At 33.0% G+C, this 22,710-nt stretch overlaps 1 protein-coding gene across 1 annotated transcript in view; it reads right to left on the bottom strand.

Moving 5' to 3' along the window:
• ZDHHC21 (zinc finger DHHC-type palmitoyltransferase 21) overlaps positions 1-22,710 on the bottom strand; it is a 70,012-nt gene that overhangs the window by 12,711 nt on the left and 34,591 nt on the right. Inside the window, exon 7 of the mRNA XM_045840332.1 lies at positions 6,613-6,729. Within this exon, the coding sequence (XP_045696288.1) occupies positions 6,613-6,729 (117 nt within the window). The remainder of the gene's footprint in view (positions 1-6,612; positions 6,730-22,710) is intronic.

The raw sequence follows: 22,710 nt of genomic DNA, 5'->3' as shown, positions 1-22,710 counted from the left end.
GATACAATCCATCCAACTAACTTCCTGCTTTGAGTTCATTCTCGTCAACCAACACTTCACCATACATGTTGTGATAGGGAAGAAAGGATGTGAAGAGTCCTTTGACACACCTGACGTAAGGGACTAAACTGTCAACCTGGTTTCCATGACTATCACTTTCAAGTCTGGAAGTAAGGGTCATTGTTTCTCAGCCTAATTAACTCTGCAAACATTTTCAATTAGCAATAATCTCACCTTGAATAAACCTGATTGGCTACACTACTGCCACTGTGCAAAGCTTGGAAACATTTTCAAAATGGAGTTTCTAAGACCTGCCAAAGCGAAGACCTGATGAAAGTTAAAAACATTCTCTTAGAAAGACTCCTTGAAGACAAGTCACTCTAACTAACCTCACTGACTGCCTGCACTCTTTACTCGTCATTGTGGATCTTCTCAATGCTTCTAACTCCACTACACATATCTAATTCAATGACTGTTAATTTCATCTGGAGTTAAAAAAAATTATTCAAAAAAACTTTTCACAACTACATTATATTATACCTGTTTTATCTATTACTAATTTCTACTAATTCTAAGACAGACCTTTTCTTGCCTTCCTAGCACCTCTGCTCAACACATGGTCAGCATGAAGCTCATTTAACTTTGCATCTTCCACAGCACCTAGCAGCATATTTTGTTCAAAGTGAGTGCTCAGTATACGTTTGCAGCACTAGACTAACTGAACATAGAAACAGCATGATTGCTTAATTTATTCCTACAGTTCAAAAACAAAAAAAAATTCCTGTTAATATCAGCTATTTCTCCTCTGAAGTCAGAACTCACTATATTCTTATATGAAATAAATGGTTCTTAAAGCATCTATCTCCAACAAAGGACCAGCTATATCTTTTATTAGAGCTCTGAAATTCACATGAGGATTTAATCAATCATGGAACGAATGTGAGAGGGCAGGAGATTTTATGTGATATAGTCACTGAAAATCTCTTTCTAAAATAATTCCCACATATCAAGCCACTTTCAGGAGATAAAATCTTAGGAAAATTATTAAAACTCCCTATCTTACTTTTCAAATTATAATACTTACCTCAAAAGTTTTTTTTGAGGGATTAAATAAGCTAATATAAATCAGAGCCCTTAAGAAACTCCTCAATCATTGGCAGACCTCGTTCTTACTTTTATTACCCACTAAACACTTTCTGAAAGACTCAGAGATAAAAATTTCAATTACATAAGAATGTAACTTTCAAAAAATTATATTTAAATGAAAATGTGCATTTTACAACAAAAGTTAAAATGATCAGGACTCCGGGAGATTACACACATAAAATTTAATATCCAAGAAGGGGCTTATAATCTAGTTGAAAAATCAAATACTAAGTACATAAAACCAAGATTCATTTACTCACTTATCCATCTATCAAAAATGTACTAAGTACTTATTACGACACAGTCCTTAGCATCAAGGAACTTACAGTCTAGTGAAAGCAGTGAAGTATACTAGCAATTATACAGAAATATAAAGGATGTCAGAGAGGATGGTTATACACAGTAATGTATTGTGTAAATAAGCCTTACACTAAATATTAGAAACAACTAAAAAGTTACGCTTGCAATCAACATTCCAAGTTAACTACTCTTACATTTTTTATACAGAATTATACTTCCAGTAAGGTTTTTGGTTAACAGTAGAAGTAAGATGAACGAATGTGCCCTCTGGCTGGGACATGGGCTGTAACTGATATATTGATGAAATGTAGCAGAGAAAAGCATATGAATCATTGCGGAAAAAGATCTACAAGTTAACTATAAATGAGTCACTATTTCCTCCAATCCCATAATGTTTTAAAGTCAGATCAAAAATTGATGAGGGGAAAACTGAAAGTAAAAAGAAACTTGTAAATGTTCAGCTTCCATTTAATCACTCAAGAAACAAGTAAAGCTTTAAGAAAATTAAAGTGCACTATTCCCCTGTACTATTATACAAATAGATTTAAATTGTTTTCCATATTTGCAATGGTGGTTTGGAGCTGAATGCTACAAATTCACCACATTGATTCAGTAGGATACTTGGCAAATTTTAATTATAAGGATTAATAATCTCAGCACTACATTTATGGGTATTTTTAAAAGGCAGGTAAATCCACTAATTGTCTCATAATGAGAATGATATTTAATAGATAGTCTCATTTAAACTAACTTAACATTTTGAACATAAGATACTTTTCACTGCATAACATAACCAAGTTAAAAATAAGTCAATCCTGCATTTATACTTCTTTCCGTATTCATTTAGGTAACCACAAGCCAGTATTAGGGGGAGGGGAGCATTTCCCCTTTTATTTTGAAAAGCTTTGTTTTAAGCTACCTTTAGTAATTCAAGCAGAGTCCCACAACAGTACCTGTGAGACCAAATGCAAAAGCTCAATTTTTGCTTTGAGAATTTAAAGCCTTTTACAAAACTGCTAGTAAATATATCTTTTCTACCCTACCATGAATCTCACCACAACTGAGAAAAACACTGAGCTCTAGAGACACCATCAAAAGCTTAAGCTATTACATAAACTCCATGGTGCCCAGAAAACAAAAATGCTTGTATACAAAATTCAGATAAACTGTCAGAGCAGTGTCACAGTGCACAATAGCTCACTGTCAGAACCGCACCAGAAGGCGCTGTACCAGCTGTTACAGCACTTCTTGATTAACTCTCTCCAAGCTCAGTGACTGAAAACATGACTAACACAATCACTCAGCACTATTAGTATTACTGGTTGTCAGAATGGACATTATTCTTGGCTATGTGTGAACTACTGCTCAATAAGAAATCCTGACATCAATTACATTAATAACAACATCACTATCCATTTCACTTAGAAGCAGGAAAAAATGCTAAACAGTCTAATAAGGAATAATTAGAATAATCTGTTCCCTAAATAAAGAATGCTTTAAAGCTGATTGCTTTGAAAACACTTTAATATTAATTTTAGTAAAAATACACAAACACATGCATTTAAATCCTGTTTGAAGTTAAATCTAAAAATAATCAAACGTAATCCTTTAAAATTGGGTTTAAGATTAGTCTAGTCCACAGAAACAGCTGGTTGTGTTGACTTTTAACCTCAGAAATGAGATTAGGAATCCACTGTTCTTAAATTTAAGTAATTTCTAATTATTTTATCTGAGTCAGATAATCTGTTCTTGCTAGGTTTAAAATGACATCAGATTATCATTACTGATTATCCTTCTACTATCAATAAGAAGATGGTAATTTTCGTCTTACACAGAAATGATTTATTTATTCTAAGAAAGAATAACGGGAAAAAATTGCTGAATATTGATATGTTGTTTCCTCAAAACTTCAGTCTAAATCTAAAAAACCCCAAAAAGATAGCATTTGGTGTTTGTATGTTGTCTAATAGGCCTATATTCAAACTATTTAATTACATACTTTATATAATGAAATGATATATTCCTACCAGTGTTTTCCCAAAATGCCTCCTGCTCTTTGAGTACAGGAGTATGGGAGGGAGGAAGACTTCATTGGAAAGATTAAATTTACTGTGTTTCCTTCCCTCCCTTTCTTTCTTATGCTACCTGACAAATATATCACTTCTTTCACAGTGTAAAGAGAGATCAACAGATTCAGATTATGACAAAAACATGGCCAGGTTTGAAATTTCCTGTAGGTAGTCTTAATTCTTCATGAAAATAAAACAGCAAGCATGTTTTAGAAAGAAAGAAAGCAAAATCTACATTTTTTTACTTTAATTAAAATATTAAGTACTATTTCATATAAATGCTAATAATTTATTAGACTTAAAATTAAATACTAAATGCATAATAACTTTAAATAATTAAACCTTAAAGAACCTTAAATCAAAGTGGGAAGAAATGTATTCTGAAAAACCTTAAAAATTTTTTTTCTAATCCAAAAATGTGATGCCCGAAGTTCACTATGAAAGCCCATGAAAATGGAACTGGAATTTATTGTAATTATTCAGAGAAACTGGATTCAAAAGGAAGTATATTGACTACAGATTGAACTAACAAATATAATACAGTCTTTGTCCTTCTGGCTCTTAATACTTGCATTGTTTCTTTAATGTTTCACAAATGTGAAACATACATCAGACCTCTATACGACAGAGTATTCTGAGAGGGTACTGTATGTATACAGAAAGAGAAGAGATACTCTCTTTGGGAGAGAGCATTATTTAACAAATGTGGTATCCACTCAGTTTTAGAAATAACACAATGTTAGAACCAATCTCCCTACGTTAAGACAACGAAATGTTCTATAGTATAACAAAAAAGAACATTGTGCAATTTGAAAATTAATATTAACATATTGGTAGTGTGGCATCATCAGAACAGAACCTGATATTATGCAGCAGTCCCCCATTATCCACATGGTATACAGTCCAAGACCAAAAATAGATGACTAAAGCTTTGGATAGTGCAGAACCCTATACTTACTGTTTGTTCTCACACATTCAGACACTTTACAGCTACTCTTTGGCATATCTGAATTGCCAGCATCACTACTCTTGCATTCTGGGACCATTACTAAGTAAAATAAGGGCTACCTGAACCCTGGGACACCATGACTGTTGATCTGAAAACCATAAAAAAAGGCTACTAAATGACAGACCAGCGGGCAGTGTATGCAGCGTGGGGATGCTGGACAATGAAGATTCAAGTCCAACGTGGGACGGAGTGAAGCAGGAAGGTGCAAGATTTCATGATACTCAGAATTTAAACTTAAGAATTGTCTACTTCTAAAATTTTCCATTTTGATACAGTATTTTCAGACCATGGTTGACCATGGATAGCTGAAACCACAGAAAGTGAAACTTCAGATTAGAGGGGACTGCTATAAATCCTTTAAAAACCAACAAATATGGTAAATTTTACTTTATATCCAACTCAAAGGTATTTAAATGCTAAGAAGTTTGGAGGAGGGATTCTTAAAAGATCTTGAAGCCTTGGTTGCCAAGCCCCCCTCTCTAAGACTATTAGGGCTGGTAGGTGAAAAGGAAATTGTTACTCTCAGCTATAAACCCATGACGGCCCTCACAAGTAACTTCTACTGGTAGCGGCAAAGCTCCCAAATGTCACTTCCAGTCATTATTCAGAAGAACTTGGGGAAATCTGAGAAATTCCATTCCAGGGGATATAAATGTATACCAATGATTTTAGTAAATTCAAAAGTGAAAATTCAAAATATGCAAGCATAATCTGGCAATTTTGACAATGATTTATGAATGGACTATGAAGTAATTGTGAATTATATATTCTAAATACAAGTCTCTTATCAGATATATGATTTGCAAATATTTTCTCCCATTCTGTGAACTGTCTTCTCACTTTCTTGATGGTGTCCTCTGAATCACAAAAGTTTATAGTTTTGATTAAGTCCAGTTTATCAATTGTTTTCTTTGGTCATTTGCACTTCTGGTGTCATATTTAAGATATTAATGCATAACCCAAGATTTATCCTTGTTTCTTCTAAGAGGTTTATAATAATTATAATTTTAGATCTTACATTTAGGCCTATGAATAACTTCAAGTTAATACATGTTCGTGGTGTGAGCTAAGGGTCTCATTTAATTCTTTTGCATGTGGATATCTAGTTGTCCAGCAGCATTTCTTGAAAAGACTTTTCCTTCCCCCACTGAAGAGTCTTGGCACACTTGTTGAAAATAATTGTCCGTTAAGTATGTCTATACTTTTAGACCCTCAATTCCATTTCATTTATCAGCATGTGTATCCTTATGCCAGTACCACACTTTTTTTATTACCTTAAAGTAAATTTTGATGCATTTTTTCTTACATTTCTTTCACTGAATACATTCTTACAATCACTTGTTTTCATACACAATACATACATTATACATAATAATATAATAATGATCTTTAACTTACATGCTTACTTATATACAAGTAAATAGTCTCTACAAAATAAGTTTATAGTGAAAGAACTGTGCATTTTAAATTTGATAGACACTGAAAATTTGCCCTTCAAAAAGGATAGACCAGTTTACACCCTCACCAATAATATATAAGGTCTATTTACCCTAAGTCTTCTGTAACTCCATGTATTATCAAACTTTCAAATCATTACTCAATATTTTTCTTACTTTTAGATCTTTCCTGTTGTGCGTGCTAAATCTGATTTAGCTAATAACGTACATTCAAAAGAAAGATTTAATTACAAAGAAAATGTTTCTATCAGCAACTCCACTTTTTTGGAATTTACCTTATATGATAGCTTAAAGAAGAAAAAGATGTTCAAAGTAATTTTATTTGTAATACAGAAAACAATAATTGTACATTAGATCCTGATCAACAGGAAAAGGTTAACTATGAAGTCTACAGGTATATAAAACTACTTTAAGCTAATTTTTAAAGGCAGAATAAAAAATTGTATATACACTCTACACACTGATCATAAATAACTACCTTAAAAATTACAAAGGCTTATGAAAATGGGAATAAATGACTACGGATAATTTTCTCCTCTAATTTCTAAACTTTCTGTAACTTCTTAGAATTAAGTTCATACTTAGGGAATATGTTCATAAATATAATACTTTACATTAAAAATATACTTACTGTGATAATGCCAATTAGTTGAGTATAAAAGAGTCCTGTTATTCCAACTAACATAGTAATGCCCATAAAGGCAGCTAGTCTCATTATGGCCAATTCGTGTCTAACAACGAAGAGGTCCTGTGAGAATGAGAAGAAGAAAAGTCTTAAAAACAATTTAAAAGTTACTTATATATCTGCAATAATAATCAAGAATTCAGCCATAACATTTTCCCTTATTATCTTAAAAGAAATACTCTCCCCTTCTTTTGAGTTTATTTCATTTAATCAACATATAGTTTTAAATTTCAAAAATATTTTTTAAATTCATACCAGCAACCTGAAAAATAGGATTTTACTATTCTATTGTGTCAAATACCTCAATCCAAAGGTTATATAAATTGGCCATGCTTGCTTTCTATTTATAGCAAAAAACCTCCAAAAAATCAAAACAGATGGTGTAGATTCACTGTTTCCATAAAAGTAAATTTTATTACTGCACTGCTAAAACCCTTAAAGTTCAAGTGATCGAGATACCTAGTAACTGAGTCAAAATGAAGGGGAAAAGTAAATAAAATGACAGGATCATATATATGGACAGAGCTCTTCACGCTCACTTTATTCATTCACCCATTCACTTACCCAGCCACCACTTCAGGCACTATGCTATGGAGTAGAAATGTGACATGATAATGATATGGTTCGTGCCCTCAAGAAGCATGCAGTTTATTTAGAGAGAGTCCAACTTTGCAAAACACAATGTGGTATATGCTACAGCAGGGACTCATGCCCAGAGAACTGCAGAAATATAAACGCCCAGATGGGAAGGAGAAACAGAAATGCTGTGCATGGTTCAGGGCATAAACATAATATGAGGATCTTAAAAGTTAACCCAAAAAATTATGGTGAAAGGACAGGAAAACAAGGGGAAGCACTTCATTCACCCTCACTGTTACTAACCACACCTGCCAGAGGAGTGAGAGAGAATGAGAGAACAAAGACTTCTCCCAGAAACCTGCTTTGCTAAACTTTGGTTTAAAACAGCTACAGTGGAAAAAAAGTAAGAAATAAATGGAAAGGATCCCCAAAACATAACCACCCACATGTTTTTATATTTTTGATTCAGGTTATGGCTTAAAGGTATCCTGGTAGCAATACCAAAAGCAGGGAGGTCACTGAACATAATGCACTTGCTTGAAACAAAAGAATTGATGTTTTCTCTGTGTATCACAGTGATCATCCACCAGGCTCAAGCAAAAATCTGATTCCACACCCAAGTCACTCAATTAACTAGCCTGGGAAACCTTGAAATTTACCAAGACACATAAAGTGGTGTGTAGCAGTCAAATATCAGGCAGTCACTGCAAAAGCACAGTAAAAACCACCTGATACAGAATCATTACAACACATAAAAATGAAAAGATAGGGCTACAAATGATATTAAAAATTACATACAAGTTCTGCTGTCTGGAAACACAAATTTGTTCCAATTAAGCAGTAATTTGAGCATTGCAAGCATTCTGTATTTACTTATGCATGATTTTATCTGTGAAAAGCCCTAGATGAACACAAAAAACTGCAGCCAGCTAAATCAAACCGTGTTGGAATACACAAACCCCCAAACATTCACTAGCGACTTCAATTTATTGTGAGCCACGCTCATCTACATCCCATTTCACAACTTACCCTCCACTTTCAGATGGCACTCCTCCCAGCACTTCACAGAAACTCACGCACTGCAACCTTCCTCATGCCCACTTCCACAAGAAAACTTCAGCTAATTTTTAAGGTAAACTGCCATGATCATTATAGATTTTATGTATTTCTTAACAATTTAACATGCATAAAACTGTGGTGCTGTTTTTATTAAGTTCTTAGCTTTTTAAGTGTCACTGAAAAGTTTTTGAGTGTTGTGCCTCCATTTTCCCATAAGCCCTTTGCTTTTCACTGCATGACTTTGCATAGTGGGGTGAATTTTAGTAATATAGAAATTGTGTTACAGTAATAAAAATACAAAATACAGTCAAATAAAATGTATCCTCTCTTCTCCCAGTGAAAAGATTGAAAAAAAATATTTTTGCCAACTCGAATTTATAAATGTTAGGGGTGAAGACTAAAATATGTACACATAATATTACATTTATTCACTTAAGTTATACATTTATAGTTAAAGGAATTTATAAAAAAAAACAATACTGTCATTTAAATTGAAATTGCTTTTTATCACTCTCCCATTTTCAATAAAAGTTGTACTCCAAGTTCACACCTACATAACCACAGCTTGAGTCATTCAGCACAGTTCTCCAGAGCACAACACCTTTACTTATAGCTTAAAATTTTTTAGACATAGCACATTTTTAACCCAAAAACTGGCTTGAGAAATTTTCTCCAAAATCACAAAAACCCATGTGCTAGTTAAGATCTTTACTACATAAACAGTGTTGTGGCTGAACTGTGTCTCCAGAAAACCCCTCTCAAATTGTCATTATAATTGGAGACAAGGGCCTTTAAAGAGATGACTAAGTTAAAATGAGGCCCTAGGTGAGCACTAATCCAATCTGACTGGTGTCCTGGTAAGAAGGGGAAGTTCAGAAACAGAAAGGGATACCAGGAATGCTTTAGCAAAGAGGAAAGACTATGTGAGGACACCGCACCAGGCAGCCACCTGCAAGCCAAGGAGAGGCATCGAGAGAAACCAAAACCTGCTGACATCTTGATGTTGGACTTCTAGCCTCCAGAACTGTGAGAAAATGAATTTCTGTTGCTTAAGCCTCCCCATCTCTGGTATTTTGTTATGGCAGCCCTAGCAAACTAACATAATAACTGTATTTGTTTTCATTTCTTCTCACTTTTTTGATAAGAAATGTGTTTATATTCAGATAAATGCATAAAACACAGGTTTAGTCTAGAGAAAAGTGAGACCACCCTCTTAAGAATGAGAACATTTAAAACCACAGAACCTTTCCTCTGTGCCGCGCATTCCTCCCCCATCACATTCTCTCCCTCTAAAGGTAATGATTACTGATCCCTTCTTCACACACGTATATCTCAGTCACATATTGCAAACATCTTTCCTAATCTGAATCTACCTTTTCAAACTGTCTTCATGGCATCTTTTGATAACCTCAAGTTTCTAATTTTAATGAACTCCAATTTATCGATCTCCTTTAGTGTTTTTTATTTCCCATTCAACAAATCCTTCCCAACCCTGAGGTAATAAAGGCATTCTCCTATATTATCTTCTAAAGCAGGGGTGTCAAACTCATTTTCACTGGTGGTCACATCAGCCTCGTGGTTGCCTTCAAAGGGCCCAATGTAATTTTAGGACTGTATGAATGTAACTACTCCTTAACTAGGAGCAAGGAGCTCTACAATAGGCCCTTTGAAGGACCTTGAGGCTGATGTGGCCCCCTGTGAAAATGAATTTGACAGCCCTGTTCTGAAGCCTTTAAAAACTTTATAGTTTTGTCTTTCACATTTAGCTCATTAATTCGTCTGAAAATTTTTGAGCACTGAAATACAGGGGCCTGAATTTATTTTTACTATATGGATATTCCATTGTTCGAGGATGAATTATTTAAAGAGCTGTCCTTTCCTCAGTGATCGGAGGTCAAGTATTCATACACACATGAGTCTGATATGGGCTCTTCCTTCTGTTCTCCTGGTCTGTTCATTTATCCCTGCACCAATGACACATGCCTTAGTGACTGGCTTTGTAGTAAGCCTCTACACCTAGTTAGCCAAGTCATCACACCTAGTTCGTTTTCAAGAATGTCTTGGTTATTCTAAATAATTTGTATTTCCATAAAATTTTTAAAATTAGAATTTGAAGTTATAATACACCCTTAGACATGCACACAAAAATAATATTCTCTATATTAAGCTTCACAATTTACCCCTAGAGGTATTATACTTTTCTGCCAGAATTATTTCAAGAACTTCCTCTTTCTTGATTCTATCAGGAACAGTTTTGCTATTAATTTCTATTATATAAAACATTGTTTGTCAGCATATAGAAATAGAACTTTTAAAATACTGTTTTATAGCTACACTTCTTAAATTTTCTTAAAAATCCAGAAACATCTAGGTATAAATCATTCACACAACTATACAATCTAAGAGCAATGAGGGTTTCCTTATTTCTTTCAGAAGTTATGCCATTTTTTGTTTCTCTTGCCCCACTCCACTGACGTGAACCCCCAGTACCGTGTGTGAGAACGACCATTGTAGGAGATGCCAGGAACACCCAGCGCTTGTCCCCCAGCTTGGAGGGGTGTTTTGTGGGGGGTTTAAAAACTTTTATCTTATCAAAGCAGTTTTTCTAAGTCTAGTTTGCTACAATGTAAGTAACATGAATAGATGATGAATCTTATCTGTCTTCATACATTGATACATAGTCTTCACACATACGATTTTTTCCCTTATCTGTTTATGTAATATACTGACTGCTTTTCTAATGTAAAAACCTTTCATTCCTAAAATAAATTCAACTTCATCAGGCTGGTTACATATAACCAGATTCAGCTTGCTAATATTTTGTCTGAGTTGTTCATCTATGTTCATAATCAGACTAGTCTATACTTTTCTTTCTCTTTTATCCTTGATAGGTTATGCATCAAGTATATGCTAGGCACATAAAATGAATTTGAGACAGTTTTCTTTCTTATTCTTTTAAACAGTTTGTAGCCCTGGCTGATATGGCTCAGTGGATTGAGCACGGGCCTGCGAACCAAAAGGTCACCAGTTCCATTCCCAGTCAAGGCATGTGCCTGGGTTGTGGGCCAGGTCTCCAATTGGGGGCGCACAAGAGGCAACCACACATCGATGTTTCTCTCCCTCTCTTTCTCTCTCCTTTCCCCTTTCTCTAAAAATAAACAAAATCTTTAAAAAGTAGAAAATACTGTAATTATTGTTACTATTACATTTAATAGAGCTAGAACTCACAGATAAATCTATAAATATTAATATTCTTTGTATAAAATGTTTTAACAACTCATTATTATAATACTACCCGTGTTTCCAATTTCTTATTGAAGGACTTTTCTTCTCAAAGCTGTACTATGCTTATGATCAGGAAAGTCAGAAACGTAAAGATGTCAACTACCCAAACTGACATATAGGATACAATTGCAATAAAAATTCTCCACTAGTGGAATACGTATTCTACTGGTGGAAATTTTTTTAGTTTTACTATGTTTTGATTTGCAGAAATTGCTAAGCAAGCTGTTTCTAAATTTTATAGGAACAAACACAAAGAATAGCATACCACTCCTATAAAAAACATACACACACAAGGCTCTACTGCTTGCATTCTCAATGGGGTAGTATCCCCTCCAAGAGGGAAAAGATCGCTTCTTTTTTTTTTATTTTAAAGAATTTTTTAAAGATTTTATTTATTATTTTTACAGTGGGAAGGGAGGGAGAGAGAGAGAGAGAGAGAGAAACATCAATGCACGGTTGCTGGGGGTTATAGCCTGCAACCCAGGCATGTGCCCTGGCTGGGAATCAAACCTGCGACACTTTGGTTCGCAGTCCGCGCTCAATCCACTGAGCTACGCCAGCCAGGGCTAAAAGATCCCTTCATAATGAGAAAAACAAACTTAGCTGTCACAATGGTTTGTGATCATATACAAATCAGTACTCCCTGACAAAATCTTATTCCTTAGTATTTAACTTCATAGAAGGGAGGGGAGAAAATGTTTAAAAAGGCTCCTTAGTGGAGCAATGACAATGCAAACCAAAGTTAAAAACACTCCTCTACTGGATAAGATATTTATAAAACTACAGTTATGATAGTGTGATATAACCACGAGGATAAACAAATACACCAATAAGCTATAAAATAACCAGAAGTAGATACACATCCATACACATCTATATGGATCTTGGTTGATGGAAAAGATGGCATGTCACAGTGAAAGAATTATCTTCTCAATGAATGGTGCTAAATCAATTAGATACCTATCTATGCGAAAAGTAAACCCTGACTCCTACCTCATAAGAACCATAAAAATCAATTCCAGGTAGGAATATGAAAAATATAATACTTGGAAAACAATATAGGAGAATTATATTGATAACATGGAGATAAAAAAGACTTCTTAAATTGAACCAAAAAGCACTAATTCAAAAAGGAAGAGAAAAACAAGTTGGAGTACATTAAAAATAAAAACTCTTCATCAAAAAAATAAATAAATAAATAAAATTAAGAGTGAAAAGGTAAGCCACAGAGTAAAAGATAGTTAAAACACATAAACAAAAAAAGGCATAAATGTAAAACATCCTACAGGTAAAATGCACTTTTTCATTCTTCTTAAATCCTAGTAAATTGGATAAAATTTAAAAAATCACTATTCATACCTAACAGCTATCACTGAGTGTTTAGAATTATGCATTAAATTTTGATACCGATACAAATGAAGTTTTCTTTCTAGGGGAGCAAATTTCACTGGCACCTGACTGCCAGGTGCATGAGTGAGGATAAAATTTTTGTTTTCTCTTTTGTCTGCCTTTCCATATTTCAGCAGCAAAAACTCTAGAAAAGTTAGGGGAATTCAGAAAGAAAACAAGATAGCGTATTTCCTTGCTACATTTGCCATTTAATACAGTGCTATAGTGCTTAGTAAAATATGAGTGAAACAATAAAATTTCTACCAGGATAACACCATTTAAATTCAAAGTGACTTGACTGAGACATTCTTATAGAGAAACTGCTCAAACTTTTATGCTAAATGCTATAATATTCATAAATAACTAACTATATAAAATAAATTTAATGAGGACACATTCAACAGACCTGGTATTGCATGGCAAGGTCAACATTTGTTATAAAGTTTCTGTGTTCCATTTGTAACGAAAAGCACAGGAATATATTGATACAAAGAACTCACACTTTTTGAAATACAGGGTGTTTTTAAACAGGCTTTTCCCCCCTACAAATATAAACTAATTATATATCTGACACTATTCCTTCCAAGGAAGGAAGGAAGGAGGGAAGGAGGGAGGGAGGGAGGGAGGAAGGAAGATAAATTTTACCAAGGGACAATCTCCACTGGCATTTCAGGATACACGAACAAAAATACCAAATTAACTTAGTACTGGCATTAAAAATAATTTTCATTTCATATTTATTTTAAATCCACACTATTCTTGGCTATTCTTGACTACTCTTGCCAAAAAACACAGAATACTACACACGTTTCAGCAATTATAGCCATTCTAAGGTGACCACAATGAATGAATGGCCTTATGTAGCTATAAAAAAATAGGTTATTGAGTAAAGCCTAAATATTTTTTATAAATAGCAATAAATAATAGAGGTACTCAGGACACTTCAAGATTGATTATATAAAATATTAAGATGAATTTTAAAGAGATTTACCAACATGCAAACTATCTGCAACCAGGTCTTATTGCTATTTTTATTCTTTGTTAGCCAAAAAACTAGGCAAATAATTCTGTGGCATGGTTATATCTGACATCAAATCCCTAGCAACATTATTAGATATGAGCTAATTGGAATAACAATAATGTACCTTCATAGCTGAAAAGCTGGCTGGACTGCTAAACATTATTTATTTTCCTCTTCTGATTATTGGCAGCATGTCCTTTATTCAAATTCTCTCTCTTCCTTCCCTCCTTCTGTCACTCTCCCCATAGTATTAAATGCAGTCAGTATATTAGTTTTTGACTGTCACATAAAAGTAAGTATAAAAGAATCAATTAGAAATTATCTGAATCTATTTCACTTAAAAACAATTGAACAGATGTAACTTCAGAAGTAAAGTGGTATGTCATAAATGATTAGTCGCATAATCTCCACACTAGGAGCCACAAATTATTAAAACACACACACACACACACACACACAAAACCCTCCTATTTTTGAAAGTAGAGAGGCAGTATTGCCTACAATATGTGACTGCCAGCAGGTATATATTTTTAAAAGTATTTTTAATATACTAAAATGCCTTTACAAGATGTATTTTGATAATCTTTACATTAATCTACTAAAAATGGTCACCTCAAAAAAAGCAAAAACAACAAAGTATAAATTTGACAATCAGGAGCTTCAATGAGCTTTATCTGAAGAGTAGATTTTGTGATGCTTGAGCATCTTTAATGTTTTTTTTTTTTAATGAACATTGCTACAAAAGATGGAATAGCAGCCTGGTGGTACCGCTGAAGAAACACTGACTTAGAGAATAACAGAAACTGTCCCAAATCACACCTCTGCCTAGTGGAGCTCTTGAATCTCGGTCACCTTATCTGTTCAATGGGAACCTACTACTTATCCTCTATGTTTTCCACTCTTCAAAGGCTTACAAATCCAGAATAATATAAAGTAAAAATTATGAAATATATGACTAATGAAATGTTCATGAAACAACAAATGAAGAACTTTAGAAAGTATAATCTTTAAGTATAGTGATACCTTCCTTCATATTTAATTAAAAAGTTATAATGTTCCAATATTGGTTTTGGCAAACAACTGGCATATATTAAAATGAACTACATTATATAATTTTATAATATTCCAAAAGACAAGGCATTTGCTTATAAACATTTCAAATAACTCTGTGAAAAATAATCAAATATGGACCTTAGTCAAAGAAAATTAATTTCTTAAGTATCGACCTCTTTTATTCATTAAAAATGACAAAACACTCTATAGATGACAGGTTTTTATAATTTTTTAAATGATTTTCTCCTCAATAACTAAACCAAGACATTAGTTTCAAGAGAGGTTTAAGTAAAATTTAACATTACATTGGTATTACATATGAAATGATGGTGGAACTAATTTGACATTTATCATCTGAAAAACTTTTCCAATTGTCTCAAAATGTACAATCTTTATTGAGTCTAGGTTCTGTGATTCTAACTAAAAATATTTAATTTATCCCAATTATTTAGACATCTATTCCTTAAAAGTTTCTGAAGTTTTTGTAGATACGAATTTTTTCTTACTCTTAATTGAGAGTTTTGAGATTTTTTAAAGTTACTATTTACAAATAAGATTGTAATATTAATTCTTAGATTTGTAGGCCTCCTATGGTATAAGACAGAATGTAAATCAATATTTATAGCTTAAAAATAAGTCCTTACTTTGGGCAATGATTCATGACAAATAAATTCCTTATCTCCTATGACTCTTACTACCTCCTTCTGTCATCAAAGGATATATTAAGTATCTCCTCAAAACTTCACAGAGTAAAAACATATAAGTCCCTAAAAATACGAGAGGCAGCTATTTTAAAAGTAAGTATTACAAAGAAATCTAAAAAGCATTGTTACTCTGAAAAACAGTGGGCCACTGCAAAGCGATTAAACAATTCAGCATAGAAGGAATTCCCCTGAAAAGAAAAGGCTAAGAGGAGAGAGACATGGAAGGAAATCAAGGGTCCCAAACCCTTCATTTCCCAGAGTCTGTGAACAGACTGCTTTCTTTCAACTTGCTCTTTCCCATTAGCCCAACCAAAATGTACCAGTTTTCTACTAAATACAGGTTAAGTGCCATTACAACAAAGTTTAAAGGGAAATTCATTTTTTCTTTTGTTTAATGAATAAATGCTTTCGTCTTAAAACAAAACAAAAACTTGAGTTGTTAACACTTTCCCCCACCTAGAGAACTCAAGTTCAGAATTGAAAGATGCACTAACAAAGATACTATGCTGCCATCTATCTACCCAAAAGGGTATAAAGAAAATGCAGACCAAAGCTTTCACTTCCCCTGGCTGACAGAAGAATATAGGGTCAAAGTTGATGGCATACTTTAATTGTACCATTATTGCCACAAGAAAGATACACAGTAGTAATTAATACAATCTCCAAAGATAATGAGGATTATTGGAGATCTTTATGCCATATCCCAAATAACGAAAAGAGTAACAAGGGAAGTGAATGAGATTTCTGACACTATGCCAGCTTTACAAACAAAACAAAAGAATTACATACAGGTTCCTGGTTTTTTTTAGAGAAAAATGAGACAGACACCAGGAAGGACTCAGAAAAAAAATTATAGAGCAGGACTGTTTGAAGAATATTCCAGTATAAAAATTTATTCTTTTAAATGTCAATGGTGACTTTTATACTGAAATTACTGATATTTTCTACCTTTATAATAATACAATAAATGTCATCATCAAAAGAACTGCTATAGTAAGCACGATGTCCTATTATGTAACCTTAAAAATATTTGCTATACAGTATTACCAAACACATCAGACCTTAAGTAAAACCAGTCATTTCAATTACTGTCCCAAGGCTTTTTTTGTCCAGCAACAACTTCTTCCTTCATCTCTTCATCTGGTTAATCTCTACCTAACTGTAAAGTCCATCACAAGTCTCATTCCCTACAGTGCAGATCTCCAACGTTACAACTACAATATTGCTCTGCACAACTCCACAGGATACTGTTTACCCAGGCTTTGACTATGTTGCATGCTGGAGTTGTGAAGTTGGGTACCACTGATTAGAACTATTGCGGAAGAAATTTTTAAACAAAATGTCCTTGCCAATGACTCCTATGAGGAAAGAGATTATATGAGACTAACCCTCCCAACAAGAACACTACCAAAAGCCAGATAAAATCTAATTAATTGATAAATAAACTGCTTGACTGAAGACACCGGAAAGTAGCCAAAGTAGCTAGAACTTAAAGGGCCAAGATCTCAGAGAGCAGAAATGCATTAAGGTGATCCCCACATTCTGCACTGCTTTTTACCTGAAGGTACTTGGCAATTCACAAGCAGTACCTATGAAAGACTTGAGTGAAAAAGGAGGCTCGGAGCCTTCCGCAATATCACAGAGCTGGGGAAACAGTAACAAGACACAACCCATAGTAAACACCTAAGTTTTTCAGCGGAGAATCCTAAAGGACTACATCATAAGAGAAAAGGCAAACTGAAACTAGTCTTTCACAAAGACAAAGCCCAATAATCATAAATCCTTATAAAATTTCAGTATGACAGAGATACCAGCAAGGACTCAGAAAAAAAATTATAGGGCAGGAATGTTCCAGCATAAAAATTTATTTTTTTAAATGTTAGTGGTGACTTTTATACTGAAATTACTAGTATTTTCTATCTTTATAAAAAAGTCATCAAAAGAACTGCTATAATAAGCACAATGTTCTATTATGTAACCTTAGAAATATTTGCTATACAGTATTACAAAACAGATCTGACCTTAAAATCAGGTATTCCAATTACTGTCTCAAGACAATAAATGTCATCAACAAAAGAACTACTGTATTAAGACCAATGTTCTGTAAATATTTGTTACATATACACTGCTGACTGAATCAAGATAACTTTCTTCCATTGCATGCCCAAAAAAGGGGGAATAACTAGAAAAAGAAAACCAAGCCAAAAGTTAGAACAAAGAACATGGCAAAGAGCAGAAATAAATGAAAAAGAGACTAAAAAGATGAGGGGAAAAAAATCAAGGAAACTAAATGCTGTTTTTTTGAAAAGATAAACAAAATGGACAAACATTTAATTACTCCAACAAAATCAGAAATGAAAATGAGACCTTTCATCCAACTAAAAAGCCTCTGCACAGCAAAGGAAACCATCAGCAAAATAAAAAGACAGCCTATGAAATGGGGAAGGGGGAAGTACTTGCAAATTATTTGTCTGATAAATGGTTAATATCCAAAATATGCAAAGTACTACAATGCAAGAGCAAAAAACTTTTTTTGATTAAAAAATGGGCAAAGACACTGAATAGTCATTCTTCCAAAGAAGTCATACAGATGGCTAGCAAGTACATGAAAATGTGCTCCATGTCAGTAATCCCCAGGGAAATGCAAATCAAAGTCACGAAGTATCACCCCATACCCATTAAAATGGCCATCATCAAAAAAACAAGAGATAAGCGCAGCCGAAATATGGAAACAACCTAGGTGCCCATCAGCAGATGAATATGTAAAAAAAGATGTGGTATATATACACAATGGAATATTATTAAGGCATAAGAACATTTGCAACATGGATATATCTTGATGACATTATACTAATTAAAATTTGCCAAAGACATATACTTCGTAGTATTATTCATACGTAGAATTTATTTTAAATTTTTTTTAAGTTCAAACTCATAGGAACAGAAAGGAAAGTAGCTGCCAGTGGCTGGGGATGTGGGAAACGGGGAGAGGTTGTTGAAAGGACAGTACAATCTTTAGCTATAAAATGAATAAGGTCTGACGATCTAATATAAGACATGACGACCATAGTTCGTTAACACTGTATTGTATAATTGAAATTAGCTAAGAGAGTAGAATTTAAATGTACTCACAAAAAAAAGATAGATAAATTTGTAAAGTAGTGGATGTGTTAATTAACCAGGTGAAGGAATCCTTTCATAGTGTGTATGTATATCAAATCACCATAATGTACAATTTAATTATTTATATTTTTATGTCAATTATACCTCAGTAAAGCTAAAATAAGATAATTAACTAATTAACTAAATCATAAAATCAGCCAAAGAAAAGATACATTATTTCAATGAAGTTACAGTACGACTCACAACTAACTTTACAACAGAAATAATGAAAACCATGGAACAATGGGATAACATCCTTAATAACTCCACCCTGTAATTCTATGCCAAGCAAATAAATTCTTCAAAAATTAAAAAGAAATAAAAATATTTTCAGGTGAACCCAAACTAGGAGAATTTGATATAGTAAATATGCATCAAGAGGCAGGGAAAAAAATTCCTAGAAGGAAGTCTAGACATTTATGAAGTCATGAAGACCTAGGAAAAGCATCCATATTTAGATAACTCTAAATGGAAACTAACTTCATATAACATATGCATTATAACACATAATACATAAACAACAATAATAATGTCTTATCATGTCTTTTAGCTCTACATTTATTTTACACCCCACAATACCAAAAATGATGATGATAAGGAGGTAGTCTATGGCCATTGCATTCAATATCTGAGCAATGACCAAAATACTAATTTCATTAAACTTCAAAAAATCAAGGAAGAATGTTTTCATCTTTGGAAAACCATTAAAAGAAGAGCAAAAAAATAAAAGCCATCAGAATGAGATAAATTGGATTTTCTAAAACTGAAAATTCCAAAGCAGGCAAAAAAAGGAGAAAAATGGAAAATAAGAACAGATAGGTCAGACAGAAAATAGTAAGATGATAGAATTAGTATCAGTTATACTAAATAAACATATACCAAGTATTCTAATCAGAAGACAAAGATTCTCACACTGGATTTTTAAAAATGAAATAGTTGCTGTCTACAAGACACAAAGACAAGACATAGCAACTGACAAAGGCTGAAAGTAAAAAGAGAAAATACTAACCAAAAGAAAGTTAATCTAGCAAACTAATAACAGAAAAAAATACTTTAATAAAAAATCATTACTACAGATAAAGAGGTATTTATAATGATACAAGAGTCAATCCATTCAATCCAGAAAGATATTAGAATTGTAAAATTGTATGCAGCTAGTAACATAGCTTCAAATTATCAATATCTAAATCAATGAAATGACTAGAATTTATTTCAACAAATGTTCAGTGCCTATTGAACATTTGGTTTGCTTCAGATTCTTGGAATACTTGGAGATATATAATTATAAAATATTGCATTTTCTCCAAGCTTAGTTATGATTCTAGTCCTAGAATTTAGCTTTACTCTGGTAAATTTAAGCAGGTTAGAAACACCAATAATAAACATTCTATTTTCATGAATTTAAAAGAGTCAAACAAAATTGCCTTTTTGAAAGGTTCTCAACATACTTAACTTGATAATACATAAATCACTCCATTCATTCAGAGAATATATCATAAACAAGATTAAAACATGTTAGATTCCTCAACATGATCTTAGAAATGTCATAACATAACCTCTCTGGGTTTCAAAAGTTTCATTTTCTCTACAAATGAAGGTAATTATGAAAGCACCCTACTCAATACAGTAGGATACTCTATGACTTCGGCTAAGAGAACAGATCCTGCTCAGCACTACTAGAATAACCCTGCAGGTCCCCAGACCTATTTATAACTTAATGCTTACTATTTATGGAGCTTATTTACAACCAATATGAGCGAGCTAATTATTTGATTTTTATGTAGTAACCCAATTGGATCATATTTTTATGATTTTTTAAAAATTAAAAATCACCTGTATTGCTTCTACAATTGAGTGCTGTAAGGAAAATCTGGTTTAAATTTTTCAAACTCAACTTATACATAATTTTTAATATTTTTCTCCTACATTATAATCTCTTAATAAAGTTTTACTATGCTGCTGTTATTCTGTCAACATCCAAAATGCATACAAATATAATATATATTTTTTAAGTATTCAAATATTATCACCTATAATCAGTTCTTCCACTTAAAAAATCAATTGGCAGTAATAATTTCTCCAGAGTTTCCACCTTTCATTTGGAGAGGAAATTATATTTAGTAATTTCAAATGTCTAATCCTTCAGTTGAATATTAACACTGTATTGTTGAGTATTGAAATGTCTCTAGTATATGATAAACCTCCCACTAATACTGTTAAACTGTCTGTAAAATTTTCATTAAAAAGGCCAAAGAAAAATTGTTCCTTCCATCTGATAGCTTTCATTAAAATCAAATATAACACAGACTGAATGTCTATTACACACCAGATACTTTTCATGTGTTATCTCATTTAATCTCACGATTATTCACATTTTCAGAAGAAGACACTGCAATTCAGGAAGACTAAATGATGTGTCAAAGGTTATACATATAAGAAAAGCCAGGCTCAGAACCTAGGTGTGTCTGTATACAAAGCCAGTCCACTACCATGGATTGTCAAACTCATATAAAGATCTAGACAGTTAATATTTTAGGCTTTTTGGGCCATATGTCTCTGTTGTGAGTACTCAACGTGGCTGTTGTAGCACAGAAGCAACAGCAGACAACAGGTAAACAAATGAGAGAGTAGCTGCACTTCAGTAAAACTTCATTCACAAAAATAGGTGGAGGGTCTAATTTAACCCAACGCCCACAGTTTGCCAATTCTTCCAAGATAATATAACGCATTCCCTCCTAGAGAACCTCTATTAGCTTTTCATTAACATCACTAATTTTTTTCTCTCCCACTGTTTAAAAAATTATGACCCTAATCTTACTGCAGAATTTTACTTTAATGCTTTTCTTATTAGGCTCAATTATTTGAAACAGGTTACTCTTGAGGGAATATATATAATATTTTATATAATATAAGTATAGTACAAATTATATCAAAATTATTCTACAGATAAAATAAAACATTCCTAAAATTACAGTACTATCATGCACAAAATACCAAGTGAAAATGTTAAACACTGACATTTAAGTTCTACATATTGAACTATTTCAGTTACTAGTAACTAATTTTAATTGATTGAGCTATATTTAATAAGCATAATCACAGCCCAGAAACAACAGCAAATATCCTCTTTAATTATACAAAATGATCATGTGTACAAAAAGATATAAATACATAGAACTTAAAGACCTCTTGCTCTCTCCCTTATTCCAAAATTTAATTATATGTACACCACTGAATTTGCTTTTAATATAAGAGATTTAAATAATATATATAAGAAAGAAAAATTTCCCTTTTCCATCAGGATTTCTTTCTTTCTTACCTCTCACCTCCCCTTGTTTTCTCATATGCACATTTGCACACCTGTGCATTCTTTGTTTCTCGCTGTCTCTCTCTCTGACATACATACACACACACACACAGAATATTTTAAAAACACAATCAAAGCACAAATCCAAATAACATACAATATCAGGCTCAAAAAACCCAGTTCTACACACAAAACATGTAAGGTAAGATTCAGAAAACACAAGATCAAGTTCAGACCCCAACTCCACAACTAAAACCAGCTGAATAATCAATCCTTAGTTTTGTGTCTTTAGTACCTACTTATTTAAAGTGTTAGTCTATTTCCTCATCTATAAAAATGGGGAAAAATTGTACCCACTTCAAGTAGTTGTTATGAGCATTAGAGAATTAAAATGACATGCTCATACCATAGTGTTAATATGTACTCAAGGACTTAAAATTCCCAGGTGCTCCTATTTGGGCAGGTATTACTAACATCTGTTGTAG

Source organism: Phyllostomus hastatus, unplaced genomic scaffold (assembly GCF_019186645.2).
Source record: "Phyllostomus hastatus isolate PE091 unplaced genomic scaffold, TTU_PhHast_1.1 phas_contig_34, whole genome shotgun sequence".
NCBI classification, from domain to species: Eukaryota; Metazoa; Chordata; class Mammalia; order Chiroptera; family Phyllostomidae; genus Phyllostomus; species Phyllostomus hastatus.
Note: the sequence above shows the minus strand (reverse complement) of the source record. Positions and strands in the feature narration are given on the sequence as shown.